At 35.3% G+C, this 20,320-nt stretch overlaps 2 protein-coding genes across 3 annotated transcripts in view; both read right to left on the bottom strand.

Moving 5' to 3' along the window:
* Positions 1–20,320, bottom strand: part of LOC120331568 (uncharacterized) — a 141,069-nt gene that overhangs the window by 5,366 nt on the left and 115,383 nt on the right. The window contains exons 1-3 of one of the 2 annotated variants that reach the window (XM_078113646.1): positions 5,521–6,930; positions 2,642–2,802; positions 568–755 (exon numbers count right to left, since the gene is read on the bottom strand). The exons of the other annotated variant lie outside the window; for it this stretch is intronic. Of the exons in view, the coding sequence (XP_077969772.1) occupies positions 568–755; positions 2,642–2,802; positions 5,521–6,874 (1,703 nt within the window). The 5' untranslated portion in view covers positions 6,875–6,930. Of the gene's footprint in view, positions 1–567; positions 756–2,641; positions 2,803–5,520; positions 6,931–20,320 lie in introns of those variants that run through there. 2 annotated transcript variants of the gene reach the window in all.
* Positions 11,591–18,373, bottom strand: LOC120331556 (kelch-like protein 12). The gene is made up of 2 exons (XM_039398651.2): positions 16,937–18,373; positions 11,591–14,176 (listed from the first exon to the last, which is right to left on the bottom strand). Exon 1 carries the CDS (start codon positions 18,285–18,287, stop codon positions 17,163–17,165), a length of 1,125 nt encoding a protein of 374 aa, XP_039254585.2. The 5' UTR covers positions 18,288–18,373; the 3' UTR covers positions 11,591–14,176; positions 16,937–17,162.

Below are 20,320 nucleotides of genomic sequence, written 5' to 3'. Positions count from 1 at the left end.
TCAAGAGAGGAAAGTTGAGAATGTTGTACTTGATTTTACCTCGACAAGATATCTGTGCTTGAGTGGTTACAAATGTCACAAGCTGGATGGAAGGTTATGGGATCAAAATTGCAACCCAAACATGCCTTTCTTTGATTTATAAATAAGAATTTAAAAAACAGTGTTTGACCAAAAACATGCCTTTTTGTGTGCAAGTTCATTTTTTAACTTTGCATAGAAGGTCAGTTTGGAAAATAAATATTGATTTGGTTTATTTTAAGGTACTCCCGTAGTATGTGAACCAAGATGGCAGACATTGGAACACAGTATATGTATCAGGTACAAATACTACAGGAGTCACTTGGCTGGTCCCCGAACTCGTAATCGAACTAAAACAAGGATAATTGGAATAAAATTATGGCCTAACCCTAACCTCGTACACATACTATGTTCTAATACACATACTAAATCTCAAATTTGGTTGGAACTAAATTTTTATTACACCTGTCATTGATATAACTTAGTTGAGGCTCCAGTCAATCCTCATCACAATTGTGCATATTCAAAATATTTAATCAGAAAACTTACTTATCTGGACCTCCAAGTTTGTTAGTCTTATGAGGAATTTCATCATTCCATATTATTTCTCCTCTGCTGCTTCCAATTATCTTAATCTTGAAGATCAATCCTGTATTGAATGCTTTCTGGAGCAAGTTCTTAAGGTATCGGTTCGAAGGCAAATATTCAGTGAACTTCTTTGCCTCATATGAAACACCCTGCAAAAATAAACATAATAAGTTATTCAACATCGATCTCTGATAATTTATTAAAACTGATATAAACACAGGTGCTCTAGAAGTATGCGCACCAAGATGTCGCACAACCTGAATCCTAACCGATACACACATACTAAGTTCAGGTTGTGCGCCATCTTGGTGCGCATACTCCTGAAGGTCCAAAAGCTTTAAACTAAAATTTCTGCAACTCAGAATCGATTCCTCAGAAGCAGACAGTTGCAAAAGCATTTTTTTGGTGATTTTAGTTGGGATGTTTTCAAATACTCGCTCTGAACAAGGCACAAAACAAGCAGGCACTGATACGTAAATACCTTAATTGAACGATTGAAATCTTTCTCACTAAACATTGACTATCAAAACATTTGATTTCTAGGTCAGGAGAAGGCACACATTTGAACCAAAGATGTTTTACATGTGCAAACAAGTAAAATATCCTCAGGAGACATATAATCAGTGGCACCTTGTTCAGAGTTGCCTTCACATAACATTTATTAAAAAAAATGTTTTAATTTTTCAAAAAAGAAATCAAACATAATATATCTATGATTGGGAGCAGAGTTAGAATATGATGACACTAACATATTACTGATACACAAAAAATCCACTGATATGTAAGAGGTTATTTATGAAAAAACCAAAGGACCAACATTTTTCCAAGCAGAGCATTGCTTGCCAATTTATTTATATACATCGTTGGTGAGATCGTGAATCTGGGATTTGAAGATTAATGTGAAGAGAAGTAGCCAAACTACGTTGGCATCACAGGTTAAAAATCTTGGATTCAAGCACATTACTCAGTGTATAATGAAATAAGTAGGAGTGTATGATAAATTAGGTGACAATGCAACCAGACAGATTTCAGTACTACAATAAATAGTAGTGCCTTGCGTATCAGTGGCTGCTCATACATAGCCTTGTTTGAAATAAAAGACATGACAAACGTTTCATAGAAAAAATTCATATGGTAAGTTTGTCATTTTAGGCGTTTGGAATCTTATAGTCGGACAAAACTATCAGACTTAAGATAAATTGTGATGATTACTGCCAAAATGAAATACCTAATTTACTATTTCATATAAATTCTTAAATAATATTTTTTTCCAATATTAAATATATTCTAAATTGGGCCATGTCCAACAAGAGTCTGTGAAAATCACTGTACAATTACATATGTGGAAATTTAATTCAGTAATGCAGAATAACTGATATAAACACTGCTTGGATTGATTTTTGCAATTTGCAATGTTAGATTTTAACGAAAGTCATACGATTTTCTTCAATAATCAAATGCTTCAAAAGACAAATTTTGAAATGAAAACCTCAAATCAAGAATTTGCTCTATGTAATATAAACAATTGTGAATATATTCATCTATTTTGGACGTCAGCACTGGTAGAGGTAAATTCTGCAAGGGGCCATTAAACCAACATAAAAAACTGCTTTCTAGAAACATTGGAAAAAATTTCTAGAACATCTAAGCACTAAGGTGTTGTGATGGCCTTGTGGTTATAGCATTGGACTTAGCTATGTTGGATCATAATTCGAAGGTCCCAAGTTCAAGTCCCATGCCCACTGCCTTATCCAGGATGTAATAACTTGAGTAGGCAATTCCAAAATGAAAAAATTACATTACATCCAAAAATAATAGCTTATTATGCATTAGTGGTTGCTTGTGCCCTGTTTAAAGTGAACAATATAATAACATAAGTGTAATTAGAATTCAATTGCTATTTGGGGGCAGAATAATTGTATTTGGAAGATTCAATGTTAAACATACAATTAATATATATTAATACAACAAGAATCCTGGTTCCAGTAAATACATAATTTAATATTCAACCAACTGAATTCATTACATGACTCACATTCAGCCTTCCAGCAGGGAATGAGTAGGTGATGACATAAGTGCCCCATCTATATCCTGGCAGTGATTCATGCAACACTTTCACTGACATTCCTCCACCAGGTGGTTGCTGGTTGATGATTCTTAGACCAGATGAAGTAGCTTGACTTGAAGACTGAGATTCTGAAAATTGAAAATTTTCTTCGTTTTGGTGAATTAGAATTGGATTCATGTAATCATAGAAAGAGAAATGTAGCTGACATTGTGATATAACGTATTTATAAAGTGAAGAGGGACATTTTTTTCTTTTCAGTGTATGGGCACGCAGACTCGCATAAAGTTGGAGCTGTAAATAATACAGCAACCAGTCCAAGATTAATACAGTTATTACATTATAATGAAAGCTGAAACCATAATTAGTCCTCCATTCATATCTCTCACTACTGGTCCCAGTTCATATCAGGCATTGAAATCTTATAATTACCTGAGGCCTTGTTGGTAACATACGGTACTTTCTACTCGAATCACTTTGTAGCATTGTACATTCCAAGGGCTTGTAAGAATAATTTATCAACCATGTTACATGTACGAGAAATGTTTATACAAATGAAGTTATTGAATTCAACTCAGAAAGATGCAAATCCTTTGTTTATTTAATTATATTTCATATAATTGACATATACGATAATCTTGTCCAGTGTTTCCCAACCCGAGTCCGCGGTCTCAAATGAGTCCGCGGAGCATTTGAACGAGTCCGCAACGAGCCGGAAATTCACAGCGGGCCGCAAGTGTTTTTGCGAAACTTAACCATCAGCCAAGTTACTATTTACGTCAGAATTTACATAAAACATAGAAAACAAGTTTATTCACATAACATTAATCGAGTCAATATTTACTGGATACTGAGTAGGGCTGGGCATATTCGAATATTCAACTAAATAGCAATTTAATATTCGAAAATTTGGTAACAGTTGACGCGACAGGTCACATGCGCGTCGCCTAATCAAACGGTTGGATTTCACAACTCACTTGCGGATTTCTGACAAAAACACGAATCAGCACGCGCCTGGATAGATAGATACCTAAGTGGTGTTTCTCGCAAGCTCGAACATCGAGGGATAATTTTTTTTCTGGTGGGTGTCAATGGTGAAAACCTAAATTTTCTAAATTGGAAAGCGACAATACAAAATACTAGAAATAAAACGGAGAACACCATATTTTTTGTTTCAAATTAAAAACGCTCTTTTAGACATTGCAAATCGCAAAATTTCGGGTGTTATTGTAGTACACGTATCAGGGCATCTTCCCTTTGGCTTCTTTGCTTCACTGCCTCCACATTGGTAGGTACAGTTCTGGAGCGCCGTAAATGTTTTACGGACAGCTCAGATTTGTCGAATTCACAAAAATACGAATCAAAACAAAATATAATCGGGCACCACGCATTTTTGTGTCCACTGATTGTAATGATATTTTCTGAGTAGTATTGCTTTTATTTCGTCAACATAACCGCAGATTGAATGATCACAATAAAATTAACATTATAGCAAGGCGATGATATATTTTTTTGATTTGCTAATATATTTTAATTATATTTTTGATAAGTACTAAATCAAGTTGTACTTTCTGGAAATTTATAACAGATAGTAGGAATTCTCTAACGGCGATAACAAATTCGCAAGATCACAAAAAATATGTATCAAAACTGAATATAATGGGACAATATATTCTCGCATTATTTTGTTCGCAGATTGTCGTGGAATTTTAAAGAAGTAATGCTTTTATCTTGTTATAAGTCGACGCAACCGCGAGTGACCACGAACACAATTAAATTAAAATAGAACAGGTTTATGACAACAACAGCATTCAACGTTCTATTTGAGAATATACAGCAAATATTTGTTATCGGGATTTCATTCTCGGAGTTTGGAACTAAAGTTTCAAGACCCAGGGAATAGGAACGTGTCTAACTTTCTGCTGCCCGAGACAAGTTTCTGATAATGATGCCCCTTATTCCTCCCATCTTCACCAATAATTTGGGGGAAAAACAAATTAAAGAAGTTGTTATACATGAGAGGGGGGGGGGGTCTGTCACATGTGATGCATGTTATAGTTTCGTTGCTTAGATGACATAGTTGCATAATAATAATACAAACATTTCACTTTTACTTGGCTTCATTCTCATGTATAACAACTCTATAATTAGTTTATCTGCCAAATTATATTTGGATGTTAGGTATAAGGAAAGACTCGTCGTCATGGATTGAATATTGTGCAACAGAAAAAGCCATTTATACACTAAAAAAGTCAGCTCTTTAGCAAATGCGTAATTGCGGCAAATTTCCGATTTTAAAATTCTGCTGTGTTCGGTTTTATTATTTCTTCACACAGAGTACGGTTGCAATAAACGCACGTTGAGTCCGCAAAGGTTTTCGCCCCTGAAAAAATAGTCCGCGACCAAAAAAGGTTGGGAAGCGCTGATCTTGTCAATCCACCAGGATGTTCAGACTTATAAAACGAGAATATCAGTCAGAGACAAAAGACTTATCGATAGAAAGTTAGGGGATCCCCCAAAACAGCGCTCTTACTCCATAGTGACACCTTGTGTCCCACCACTAATTAATTGATAACTGATGATTGATATAGGACATAATTCGCCCAAAATCAATAGACTTCTGGTCCGAGATAAGATGATCGCACATGCAAAATGGAGCAGATTCAATCTCGCTTTCGTGAGATATCGTGTGCATCTAACAGACATACAGACAGACAGACAAATACCTATCAACATACTTACCGATTAAAATCGATAAGTAATGACAAGTTGACATGAACAAAAACTGGTCAGACTCGATGCTCACTTTATCAATCTCAGTTAAGAAACACAAATGCAAGAGATTGTACCTGAAGTGTCACTCCTGTATCCACCCACTGCTCCCATCTGTGGTTCTTGGACATTTTTAGAGCTTTGGCTACTTGATGCAGTGTTGTCCAGGGAAGTTTCTGTATCTGCTCTAGCACTTGTAGGTATTGGTTGCTGGAATGACTGATTAGAAGATTCTGAACTCTTTCTTGCTCGAGATAATATTTCATCAAAAAGTCTATCGTAGCATTTACGAGAGTCATTGACTAGAGTTTCCGAGCGGATGGTTTCTTCCAGAAATTTTAAGGGAAATTTTTTCAGGTCAAGAAGGCTGAACAGTTCATGAAAAATCTTTTTCCTTTTTTGAATATCATGCTTTATCCATCTAAGAGCTCCATGCCATTTAACAGTCTCGGAAGAATATTTTGTGTTTGGGGATTTGTAAATCCCTATGATGTCATCCTTGCTGATATCACAAAACTCTTTTTTCTCAATGATTTGTTCGAAATTTGATTCCAGGAATTGATTCATCACATTTTTCACAGCATTTGGGTTGGTAACTTGATGAGTTTCAGCCATATTCTTCAGAATGAAGCAGTTGTCAATCTCAAGATTTGTCTCAAGATTCTTGACATCAGAGAATAATGCAGTGATGACTGAATCCTTCGCAATGTCATTACTTTTCACCAATGGTTCTTCCAATACAGTCTCCAGAAGAAATTTAAAAGGATAAGTCTGGATATTGATGACTGTAACAAGATCGGCAAAACATCTCTCTGCATCTTCGTCTTTTGCTTTTGCCCATGTTTTCATAGCTTGCCATGATGTTTGATAACTCGCATTTGAAACTTTTATGTAACGCAGGAGATCTGGCTTAATAATGAACGGGAACATCTCAGAGGAAATTACTGATTTGAAATTAGTGATCAGCACCTGTTCTGCATGTTCTTTTATATCATGACGATCGTACGCTTGAGCCAAGTTGATGACAGAAAGACAATTGGTTTGAGAGAGATTGGTTTTCAAGAAATGGAAGCAAAAGTTTGTCAAGCCAACCATTTGTAACAGGTTGGATGCTTGCAGGATTTGTTGAACGTATTCCATTTTCAAATTTCCTACTCCTTTATACATGAATTCTATACATTGGGAAATCCCATTCAGATCGACATCCTTCATATCAATAAACCCATCACGAGATTCCTTCATTTTGCTCGTAAACATCGCTTTAAAGTATCCTGATGAGGCTGCCAAGACACAGCGATGAGCACGGAAGGATTTGTCACCAACTTTGACATCGAAATCGCAGAGAATGTTTTGTTCTCTCAAGCTATCGAGTGATGTCATAAGCAAACCGGCTTGGGTTGAATTTGTTTGTTTAATGTAATCTTCATTCATGATCAGTCAGCTCAACCTTACTCAGATCAGTAATTAAGTATAACAATCCTAATGCATGCATAAAAACAATACATTTTGTTAACGACTGTGGTTAATCTTCCAAATCAAAACTACATTTTATTATTGAACATAATAGATGATTTTGCTCATGTCAGCATATTATTATACATCTGCAGGTCTGAATTTCTTGGAAAATTATCAAATGAGAATTCTTGCCATCAAAATGATGAGGAAATGTGACTTCTGAGTTGTTTTGATTATTTCCAACTATGGCCATGAACCTGGAATGTTCAATTGCTCAGAAACATCCTGTGGTTGCCGTACTTACTCTCCTATCACATATCAGGATTAGTTTTACTCTTATTCATTCGAAGTATTTGAGTATGAGATAGTGATAGATTCAGTAGATTGGAATAGTCTACCCATGCTATATCATAGTTCCCACCTCAGATAATATATTTCACGTTTTAATGCAGGTCAATTACAATACAAGACTTCTAAACATACAATATAATTAGTGCGGCTGGTGAAAGTGAAATGGCATTTTCTCGAAATCTTCAGTTTCATAGCTAAATAGGACAGATATGTTTTGCAAAACGTGAGCTGTGCTGCATTAAGTGGGGATTACCATAACTACTTCTCAAAAACAAAATAATGGATTGACAAAAAGTTTATTTCGATTCTATGAATGAACACCGTAGGCTATATTAGTATAAGTTTATTTTGCCTATAATCAGAATAACAATAAAAGGATTGATAAAAATAAATAAAAACTGATTATGAAATCAGAAGAGAAAACAAAACCTTAGATAAGGTTTAAAACGTATAAAATATAAGATGAAAGATTTTGCCAAGAAGTGTTACCGGTACGTGTTCACTCACCTAAAATTATTTTACGCACGTACCGGTACCGGGAGGCGGACAACTCGACTACACGGACAACTCACCAGAGACAACTCGACTACCTAGAGGCCTGGTGAGTTGTCCGTCTTTTGGCATTTTCTACGGTGGTGTTTTAAGTCTATAGAAATGCGTTTTTGATATTTTTAGTGCTCAAATGTTGAGAAAAATAAATAAATTTGCTCTAGAAAGCATTTTTATTTGTATAAGTGGCTTATTTTGATCATGATGTATGAATACAAATACAAAATATCAAAAACGCATTTCTATAGACCTAAATCACCACCGTAGAAAATGCCAAAAGACGGACAACTCACCAGGCCTCTAGGTAGTCGAGTTGTCTCTGGTGAGTTGTCCGTGTAGTCGAGTAGTCCGTCAGCCCCGGTACCCACCGACACCACCACACACAACCACAGAGAAATTAACAATCATAGTGACCGGTACCCGGACCGTACTCTGCTGATACACCGCATTAACTTATATTCAGTTGCATAGACTGATAAAGGATATTTCCACTGAACCGCATTCGCCCAACATATTGGTTGAATTACAATATAATTGCATTCATTACTCAGTTTCTAATGCAGCATAGTGCAGTTGTGCAAAATCTTAACATTTGCAACAGTGTAACTCTGACCTTTCACCTCCACTGTTCGCTAAACTGACAATGAAAACGCTGATTTCAACTGATACTCATCTAATAAGCACGGTTGGAAAGTTGTTTTGATAAAAATAAGTGAAAAAATGAGTAAAAAAATGATGCACCCTGATATTACGTAACAATTCGAATAAAACGTCATTGCTTGTCTGTTTTGAATTAGATCTGGCAACCTTGCTTTTAACCAAAAATTGTCCATATTTAGGACGTCATAAAAAAAGAATTGTTATGGGATTAATCATTATGATATAATAATCTCACCCCAAAGTATTTGCTAATCTATGCGAGCATGCCAGCATTGACCTGCTTTGAAGCAAAGATCAAGCATTTTCTGTGTGGGAGTCAGTTCAGTATAAAGTATTGGATATGGATGTGGTGTTGCGCTCGTTCTGTGGAATATTCAAATGGCAAAGTATCGCGGTCTCGAATTACTATGCACTGGACTATTTATTTTCTACAGGCCTACTAAAAGTCAGGAACGCTGGAGCACAAGTCAGTGTAAGGTAAAATTTTTCGCTATTCATTTTGCGGGGTTGTTGAACCGGATAAGACTTGGGCAGTGTCCAATAAACCGTTCACGCGATTATTTTTCATACACCTCAACATACAGACGGACGCAGGGCTTTTCGCATTCAGCCTTAGAGATAGATGAAGATTCAATTTCACAAACAATACCAAACACAATATTGAAAATTTTGGGAGAAAAAAAAGTACCCAATTTTAAAATTATTTTGATTAGGTGCGAATGCAGGACCATCAAAGATCATCGAGGCCCCTGATCATTATATTTACACCGTAAACAAACTGCCAGATTGGTTGGGACAATATAAGTATAAAAAACAGAAAATTGTCCTCAGGTAATTTTGCTCCATGACACTTTATAGCAGGTTTATTGTAGAGTTTAGAGAACATATGTGTGAATATATATTATACTACATTGTGATCTAATACAATACTAATCAGTGATCCCCATAATACAGTGATTTTCAACCTATTTTTCTAAATTACCCTTTTTTCGATTTGGAAAGAGTTTTTATTCCCCACATACTAAAGCATCAAAACGAATTTGGTAAAACTTTATTCAATTGCGACCGGTTAGAAACCCCCTGCCGTAATAGAAACGGGCTCAGTTTAGAAAAAATATAAAGTATATGCTTTTATAAGGCATTTCTCCTTAATGGATCTCACTAAAATCCGCATGTCAATCTCCGAGTCCAAGTTTGATAAAAGTATAGTTGTGGAGCCCGAGTGAAGTCCATCATATTGAAATCGCAAACTCGGAAACTTGAGAATCGAAACCAATCAAAACATTTGGTGCTCGCGTGGTATGTGCACCAAGATGACGCACAACCTGAACATAGTATGTGTACCAGGTAGGGGTTCAGGTTGTGCGCCGTCTTGTTGCACATACAACGGAAGCGCCAAAAATTTTACCTGCGTATAAAGGAAAATTCAGCAACAAAATATAACTAGCGCTTAAAATCTAATGGCTGTTAAATTCAAGAAGCAATAATGAGGCTATACCGAAAGCGCAATACTCGGAAACGATTTATCATGCAAGTGAGCAAATGTACGATGGTGATAAGCGAAATGTGTTTGAGCGCACGTATCATAGAATAAGTCATTATTCAAAACAAAGTGAAAATTTATTCACCTCAATGTAGGACAAATGCAAAACGATTGTAACAATACGTAACTATGGAATTTACCTCGGTATGCGAATTTTACAATTTAGAATCGAATTTATTCGAATCACTACAACTTTCAATTTTTTGTAAATACAGCGTGATTTTTTAACGATTGTAGAAATACGTAACTATGAAATTTACGTCGATATGCGAGTCGAATCAATTCGAATTAAACACAAGTTCGAATTTTCGTAATGAAAGAAAGAATATTCACTGTAAAACGCGAGACAATTGCATGATTCGACAGACGTAACACAATATCGAACAGCGCTTTTCAACCGTATGTTGTTCGAAAATAACCAAATGCCTATTAGGTTCGCCACTATTATTTAACCTGCTCTACTTTGAGAATCATTTTGTTTTGCCGGTGTTAGGTTTGCTTTCGTATATATTCATAGTTTATACAATTCAGCCAATGAAACTATTGTAAAGGGGTCCCTCGAGCCTCTGGAATTTTCATTGGGGTTCCGCTCCGACAAAAAGGTTGAAAGCTACTGATAGCCTTGCTTGTTGTCCATCGTGCCAAACGTTAGGCAAAAGATTTCAAACGCATAACGAGGGATTGAGGCTTCAAATCCAGTGACGATGACTATATGCGAGAGCATGCTCGGTGGCTTATGGGAAAACAATTAATGCAGGGGTGTGTAACCTTTTTGTCTATTGACAGTCGCAATACGGTTTAGAAAGAAAAACTACTGCCGATCGAAGTTTTTTTATGAGGTATATTCAATTAAAAAATTGGTTTTCATTGGCATCTCATTGACTTGTGTCTAAAGCATTTAGGAAGCGATAAAATTTAAACAAATGTGCTGAATGAAAATTACTTGGAGTGGTCGAATTGAATAATTCCAACGAATGAAATATGTTCGACTATTTTCATCCACATTCGCTAGCGAGGCCTAGGCACAGAGGGTCCGAAAAAAATGTTAACAGCGCGACCTATTTTTTCCTAAAATGATTATTTCTTTGGCAGCATTCAAATGCGATATCTTTCCGTTGATTTCCCCCGTAAAACGAGTATTACTAATTTTTGCGCCGTGGTGGACATATAAGTTTAATTTATTTCCCGCAGAACTGTACATTAAGCGATTAGTCAGACGAACGCAAATGTCTCCTAAGCAACCATCGCCACCGCCAATAACTAATGAAATTATGGCTGAATCACTGGTCATTACGACCGCAGGTCGTGCACCCCCAAGTTGATGTAACCGCTGCTCAGTTACGGTACGGCTTTCGCGCACAGTCAAGTTTATACACCAAGACAGATTGCTTTTATAACCGATATATATATTGTTAATTAATACAAATCATTTGCTATAGCTCATCTTCTGTAGTATCATTCGGAATGGTGTGCTGAAACTAATTAGACCCAATTTAACAGTATTTTCATCATGAAAGAAAGGCCTAGCGACCATGACCATGATGTTCAAGCTTCTTATATTTTTCTTTGCAAAAGACTTGCGGCAAGCCTGTGGAACACAGTCACGCAGATTGTCAAAGAAAAAAAAACACTTTATTTTATTCCTACGATCAAAACCAGGTTACAATTATGTGCTCAAAAGTCACATAGATTGTCAAATAATATAAACTTCATTTATTTCTACGACTAAAACCATGCTACTTCTATAAATGCAAGAGCAATGATACTAATACTAATATAATACCAAAAAATATCAAAATACGGCCATCAACTACAAAATGGAAAATTTATTCAATGGACGATTAAATTTCTGTCACATCATGCAAAACATTTTAAAAGTTATACAACCATCAATAAATTGCAGACGAGAATATCGGTCAGAGACCGAAGACTTATCGATCGAAAGTTAGGGGATCCCCCAAAACAGCGCTCTTACTCCATAGTGACACCTTGTGTCCCATCACTAATTAATTAATAACTCGCTAATTATACGACATAATTCATCCAAAATCAATAGGCTTCTGGTACGACATATGATGAATGCACATGCAAAATCTGCAGCAGATTCAATCTCGCTTTCGTGAGATATCGTGTGCATCTAACAGACAAATATCTATCAACATACTTACCGATTAAAATCGATAAGTAATAAGGATCTATTAGTGTTACTTTGATGTGCAATATCAGCATTTGTATCCCAACCTAAAACATACCATCCAATCCCATTCACCTACGAGCTTATTTGCCTATGGGCTGTGTATTTATGATATTTTAAATTTAATTTTAAATTTAAATTTTTTTATTCAAATATTAATAACAGTAATATGAATATTGTATCCGAATGTCAGTTTGCTCATAGCTGGCTCAATAACAATATTGTATGGGCCATAACATAAATGAAAAAACATCACTATGAACAATATTAAGTATAATTACTATGCAATGAGAGAAAAATAATAAAATACTGAATATTTATAAAAAACTTGAATCACATAACATACATTATATATAAACTTTGGATAGAAAATGCATTGATGTATCACAGTCAGGTAGGTATCAATATAGAATGTTCTACAGCAAGAAAATATTATATTAAAAACAGACACTGGTATAAATAAGGGAGAAAGTAAGAGCTAGAAAACATACACAGTGGGTGGTAAATACCCTGATATAATATCACAGTGCTTTGTAAGCATTGGCCAAATAAATGAAGACAAAGGTAAAAAACATTCAAATTAAGGTTAAAGCATATGGTTCAAAAATGGTATTGAAGAAACTAATGGGGGCTAATATGGTGGGATCCTCTGGTTGATTACAGCTTTCTCCGCCAAGTAAGTTCATGATACATCTGAATATAGATCAGATTTTGGCATTTCATTTTTATGATAACCTGGCTAATAGCGGAGTGCTTAACTAGCCTTCTCTGCCAGGATAAATACAAAACCTATTTTTTACAGTTAAATAGGCATATTATGCCTATGCATCATACCAATTAAGGTTTCTCTCTAATATAGCTGCTTAGTTGGAGTAAAACTTGTGAGAATTATTCAAAAACTTGACTCAAAGCAGTAGATTTTTCAATCAACACAAAAATGCTCTTCTCCATTTGTAAAGTCTTAAAACAACTTTTCTCAGTATGATAACGACTAACATAATTGATAGTAATTGAGATGGAACTGATTAACAGTGGAAGAATGAATACCGGTATATAAAAATGGGTCAAATATGCAAACAAAGTATATTTTGACTCCAAATCAGCATAACAACAATAGCTGAGTCTGGAAATCAATCTACAAATAGTATAAGCAAAAGCATGAGTCTAATAAATTTAGCGAAATTATTGTGGATAATTTTAAAATATGAAAGGCACGTGTTTCCTTCCCCACAAACGAAAGAATAATAAGAAAATGAAAAACACAAATGAGCACATGTTTGCTCACATTTAAAAGAATGAATACTAAAAAATAAATTGTTGGTTTTGAAAATTCTGACCAATTAGCATAATAGAAAAATATTGACAAATACAATTCTTGATCACTCTCAAATGAACAGAATAAAGTTTGATTTAAACAGGCAAGGACGTGTCTGACTGATATTGCAGTTCATTGGACTTTATAATATTTTGTAAGTGGTCTGATAAAATGCTTGATTTTGACACTATAAAATCAATGAAGGGATTCTAATATTAAATTGTCCACGTAGTGTTCAAAGTCGATTGTTGATTATGTACTGTGAGTATTTAAATCCGCAGACTTTCAATTTCTACACAACTTTTACAAGATAGCTATAGGTAGTTCCGGTAGGTTTAGATGAATTTTCCACCCCGTTCAGGCAATTTAGGGTCTGTTCTGGTAATGACAGGAACTTATTTTTTACCACTGTACCCCCAAAGTTTGCTGTTTGAGATATATAAAATGTCCTTTAAAGATATCTGACTGATATTGCAGTTCACCGAACTTTATAATATTTATAAATGGCTTGATAATGACACTACAAAATCAATGAAGGAGTTTTAATATAGTATTGTCCGGATAGTGTTGATCATCTATTGTTAGTATTCAAATCCTGCTGCCTTTAATTTTGTTATCAATGCATGACAAAGTTTATTCTCATGGTCATCACCAGGATATCCATTGCTGAAAAAGATTAGATTGCATGAGAGATAATGGTAGTTGCATATGAGTCTGATTTCAATTAACTGTAAAAAATAAGATGTTCGATAAAAGAACACTGAAAGTCACAAATATTTGACTCCTTAGTACTAAGAAACGCTTAACTTAGCGATGCCCGTGTGAGTGAGTATGTACTTGAATGTAAGGTTTAGATGTGTAAAGACTAAAGAGAATGTCAAGTCAACTTTACTCGTAGGTAGAGATGAATGTCTAAACAGGTAATTTTTTCAGGTATTTGATTTCATTGATACTGTACTAAAATATGAAACATCAAAATCACCAACTAAGCCCAACACCTTATCCATGGTGCAAGGGAAGGCTTCGTCGAACATTGATCATTTTAGAGTTTTGAAACCGAGTAATGCCCCAAAGTCTTATTGTCTGCTTGAACAGAGCACTGATCAAACCGAAGTTGTAAAAACACCAAATAAAATATATATTCATGATGCGCGATGGCATAATGGTTGAGGCGTTAAACTTAATTGGGTTGGCATCGCAAAATGCCCATCTTTGGTTCAAATCCAATGGCCATCACCCTACCCAAAACATTGGGAGGCAATGCCGAACCAAAAAAGAAACTACCGGTAGTTCTGCCAAATATTAGTAGCTCCTTGAATATTGTCACATATCAGTGGAAGCTTAAACAGGGCTTTGTTCACAGCAAAATGTGTGGATAAGCGTCGACGCGTCGTATATATAAAAACTCAAATGATCTCGTTTATAATAGAATTTTAAGAATTAGCAGTGTAAGTGAAACTATAATTTATATGTTGGATGCCCAATGAAACATTGACAACAGAGAAGCAGAAAATTTAGTCGTTACTGGAATACGGATCAAATAGTTACAAAATTGGGCAACCGTAATTCCAATGACAGATGTGACAACAGAGAAACCTAGTAAACAACAGCTGGTAGTTGAACCTGGTTACAGTCACGTTGCAGACAATTCAAGCCTGAATACCATAATGGTTGATTCTGATTGTCACTAAGTAATTACCCTCAGTCACATACACCCTAACATTTTGCAACAGCATGACAAATCATGGTCAATATTTATCAGGAATAGAAAGAACGCTTCCTGGCCATTCCTCACCCATCCACTGAAATTTGATGGATGCGATGGTTTCTTATATATAGTCTTGTTCAAAGTGAACGGTGTATAAAAGATGTGTATTAACAAATTTATATGTTGCTTGAAATTAAGAGAGGAAAGTTGAGAACGTTGTACTCGATTTTACCTAGGACGAGGCAAGGAGGCAAAAGCGCTTTGTTAGTTCGCGCACATGTCTAAAATCTACAAGTAGGCTACGTGTTTTGTCCACACCGCCTCCACATAACAGTGAACATTTTCGTATTGCAATATTACGTATTTAGACGTTTCATACAGAATTTTGAATTGCTCCGAGCAGTCTAACACAAAACCACAAGTCCTAGCATAATAAAGGCACTTAAAATATGTGATTCCGTACATCAGGGGTCGGCAACCGACGGTCCTACGAATCCGGCCCGCGGAGCACTATAATCCAGCCCGCGACGCTTAACTAAATTATAGTAACAAACCATCCATTTTGACGAATATATATTTTTTAGACTAAATTTTATTATAACCTAACAATTATATAATTCACAATTACTTGTTTAATGAGCAAATGGCAACAAAAATAAAATACGATTTTCACCCCGTTTTTTTTCACAAGCACCAATACTTACGTAAAGGCGAACGTCTGAGTTTGGTTTTATATTGCTGGGAGACATATGCTTTCATATCGGCGACATATGTTAAAGACGACTATCAAGGCTTGAATTCCAGTTTTTATTCCGATTTTTATCTTTTGCGCAGGCTCTGATCTTTCTTGTCATCGTTTGCAAATTGAAAAATGTCCCAATTTTAAGTAAACAATGTTATTATTCCTGACACCGGGATGTGGATATTTATGAAGACGATGGTTGAACTTCTTATGATTTTACTATTCTATTGTGCCTGTTTATTTTTGTATTGAATAATAAATAAAAGCCCTGCAAAGTCTTTGCGTGAATCCTGAATGTTATTTTGAAATAAAATGATGATTTAATAACTCGGCAATAATGGTAATTCTACTGGTCAAATAATGATTCCTTGGAAAAATTTCGCACAATAATTTGTTACCTTATTTGACATTTTAATTTTACGAAACGGCATTGGTGCGCTTTATGCAAAACTGAGAATTAAAACAATACCCATTTATGACTCCTCAAGTTTGTCGTTTCTGTTTCTCAGCAAAAGCTGTGAGGTAATTTTCACTAAATTCATGGTAGTAGGTACTCGATATATGAGTAGTGAAATGGCATTCTAATACGCAAGATAATGACACCGAAAGGTTATTGTTATGTAACGATACACGGCATGGTGTTTTTTTGCTAGCGATCCAAGTTCGCACCCCCAAAATTATGGAAAGTGTCTGCCCCTGGATCTGAGAGATTGTTATACTGTGGTTTTCATACGATTCCATGTGTTATCAAATCTTCTGAGGTTTCCCGTTTTCCGGCGCATTGCCGGACACGTTCATATATTTTTTAGGCTAATGTTCACCGTCAACGTCTACTTACAGTCGATATACAGGTACAGGTACGTTTCCAGGGTCGCAAGTATCTGTAGGCTTTGATTTTATGAAAATTGGGGTCGCGAAAATAAAAGTTTGGAAACTACTGATCTACGTTATGAAACACAAATGCAAGAGATTGTACCTGATGTGTCATTTCTGTATCCACCCACTGCTCCAATATGTAGTTCTTGGACATTCCTAGACTTGTGACTAGTTAATGCAGCATTTGCAAAGAAAGTTTCTGTATTTTTATCTCTAGTACTTGTAGCTCCAACTGTTGAATACTGGGCTTGTTACGTTTCTGTTTCTACTCTAGATTTTTCTGCATGCTGAGGGGAAAGATCCATTGAAGACGACTTCTTCCTTGCTCAAAAAAATATTTCATCCACAAGAATATCGTAACATTCGCGAGAATCTCTGACCAAAGTCTCTGAGCGGACCGTTTGTTCCAAGAATTGAACAGGAAATTTTTGTAGATCAAGGAGGCCAAACAAAGCTTGAAAATTTTTTTTCCTCTTTTGAATATCGTGCTTTATCCATCTAAGAACTCCGTGCCATTTGACAGTCTCGGAAGAATATTTTGTATTTGGGGATATGTAAATCCGTATGATGTCATCCTTGCTGATATCACAGAACTCTTTTTTCTCAATGATTTGTTCGAAATTTGCTTCCAGGAATCGATTCATCACATTTGTCACAGTATTTGGGTTGGTAACTTGATGAGTTTCAGCCAGATTCTTCAGGATGAAGCAGTTGTCAATCTCAAGATTTGTCTCAAGATTCTTGACATCAGAGAATAATGCAGTGATGACTGAATTCCTTGCAATGTCATTACTCTTCACCAGTGGTTCTTCCAACACAGTCTCCAGAAGAAATTTGAAAGCATAAGTCTGGATATTGATGACTGTAACAAGATCGGCAAAACATCTCTCTGCATCTTCATCTTTTGCCCATGTTATCATAGCTTGCCATGATGTTTGATAACTCACATTTGAAACTTTTATGTAACGCAGGAGATCTGGCTTGATAATGAACGGGAACATCTCAGAGGAAATTACTGATTTGAAATTAGTGATAAGCACCTGTTCTGCTTGTTCTTTTATATCATGACGATCGTACGATTGAGCCAAGTTGATGACAGAAAGACACTTGGTTGAAGAAAGATTGGTTTTCAAGTAATGGAAGCAAAAGTTTGTCAAACTAACCATTTGTAACAGGTTGGATGCTTGCAGAATTTGTTGAACAAACTCCATTTTCAAATTTCCTACTCCTTTATACATGAATTCTATACATTGGGAAATCCCATTGTGATCGACATCCTTCATATCAATAAAACCATCACAAGATTCCTTCATTTTGCTGGTAAACATGGCTTTAAAGTATCCTGATGAGGCTACCAAGACACAGCGATGAGCACGGAAGGATTTGTCACCAACTTTGACATCGAAATCGCAGAGAATGTTTTGCTCTCTCAAGCCATCGAGTGATGTCATAAGCAAACCGGCTTGGGTGGAATTTGTTTGTTTAATTCATGATCAGTCAGCTCAACCTTACTCAGATCAGCAACTAAATATAAAGTTTTAACACCTGTTTGAATATAAACCATTTCTATTATATCTTTGACCAATATCAAAATATTCAATAAACATATGAAAGATAAATTAAATAGAAGGATAGACATGCCAATTACTATATAAAAGAGATGAACAAGCAAGACTAAGTTAGTGCTCATGTACACATGTTGGAAGCCAGACTTTGGAATTCATATATAGACAAAGATTGTGCTACAAAATTTCATTTTATCCATACCAACTTATTTCAGGCATTAATACAGTAATATGTTCCTAATCAACCCTGAGTTTTTTATTATCAATTTTGGCATTCCAGCATTTGGTCATACTTTTAACAATTTTCTGGGTTAATTTAGAAATTAAGAATAAAACTTATTTTATGTACTTCAATTGCCTACAATAATTCATTTTATACCATGAATTGTACAGAATGACCCCAGCGTATTAGACTACTGCCACACCTGCACACTGACTAGCTTCGATTTTTTAAATCGCTGAGTTTCTGAAGTACGGTATATTTTTCTATTGCGCGATTGATTGCTGATTGTCGGTACCGGTAGGTGCGTCAGATTATGGTAACTACGATTGGATGTGTTTGATAATTTTCTCACTTATAAACAAGAGGCAAGGTTACCGGTATGCCAATCAACAACGGCAACTCCACCACAGTCACGAAGGTCATCGGTATCTTATTGAAAGTATTCAGGCACCGGTATTGCATTCAGAAATACTCAATACAAGACCACACTGAGTTGCCAAATCGAATAGAGAGAGAGAATTTTATTGTTTCGTCAAACCAGAAAACACATACAATATATATATGATAGCAAAATGAGAAAAATTAGGTTTCGGTAGATGACAGGGTGGTAACGATACGACCATTAACAGTCATCTAAGTCGGTTACCACCCGAAGCAAGCACATGAATAAATAATTTAATAACACAGGTTCTGTAATATTACACTCTCAGGATATACATATGGGAAAAAAAACTATATACACTATGTAAAAAATAATGATATCTAATTAGAGATGAGAAAAATTTCTAATCGGGATTAGGAAGTTATTTAAATAAATTTTAAATAGAGAAGAGCAAAAAATAAGAATTCCATACCAAATATATTATTATTTATTATATTAATTTACACTTTCAACCTGTTCTGAATCTTCTTTTGTGCTTACACATGATAAAATATGAGTGATAAGATCACAGGGAAATTGAAGGTTCTATGAGTGACAATAATGTGTTGTGTGAAGAAAACCATAGATTGAGATATGAATTATAGGCATAACAGTAATACAATTTTATATTTTCAATTCATTAGGGTGAAGAAAAAAAAGCAGGATGCATATGGAACTTCTGCGAGATTTATACATTACTACGCAGAACAGGTATTAAGATGGGAAACAATCAGATTGGCATTGCAACCCTTCACAAATAATTTAGAAATAGACAAATATGACTGAGTTGAAATAGATATGTGATATTAAATAAATTTTGACAAGGCTGGGTCAAATTAAATCACGATAGCCCAAAATATATTTCGTCTTATAGTAATTTTTTACACATTACTACGCAGAACAGGTATTAAGATGGGAAACAATCAGCTTGGCATTGCAACCCTTCACAAATAATTTAGAAATAGACAAATATGACTATGAGTTGAAATGAATATGTGATATTAAATAATATATCAGAATAGGTATAAAATTAAAAAAAAAAGACACTAATGTTAATAATATATAATCAGAAAACATCATTGAATAGCTATAGAAAATTTTGAAAAGTATTAATTAGACTGCGAAACTTTTAATAGTTTTAAGTCATGTGAATGCGTCACGAGTGACGCCACCACACTATTCTTCGGTATCACACCTGGCAACGATCTTTTATGCAACTCCGCCATGAGAATGATTCGTATTTGTGACGTCATAGGCAATAAATATAGGGAAATG

The sequence above is a fragment of the Styela clava genome, chromosome 6, assembly GCF_964204865.1.
Source record: "Styela clava chromosome 6, kaStyClav1.hap1.2, whole genome shotgun sequence".
Taxonomy (NCBI): domain Eukaryota; kingdom Metazoa; phylum Chordata; class Ascidiacea; order Stolidobranchia; family Styelidae; genus Styela; species Styela clava.
The sequence above is the reverse complement of the archived record's forward strand: the minus strand, read 5'-3'. Positions and strand labels throughout refer to the sequence as shown.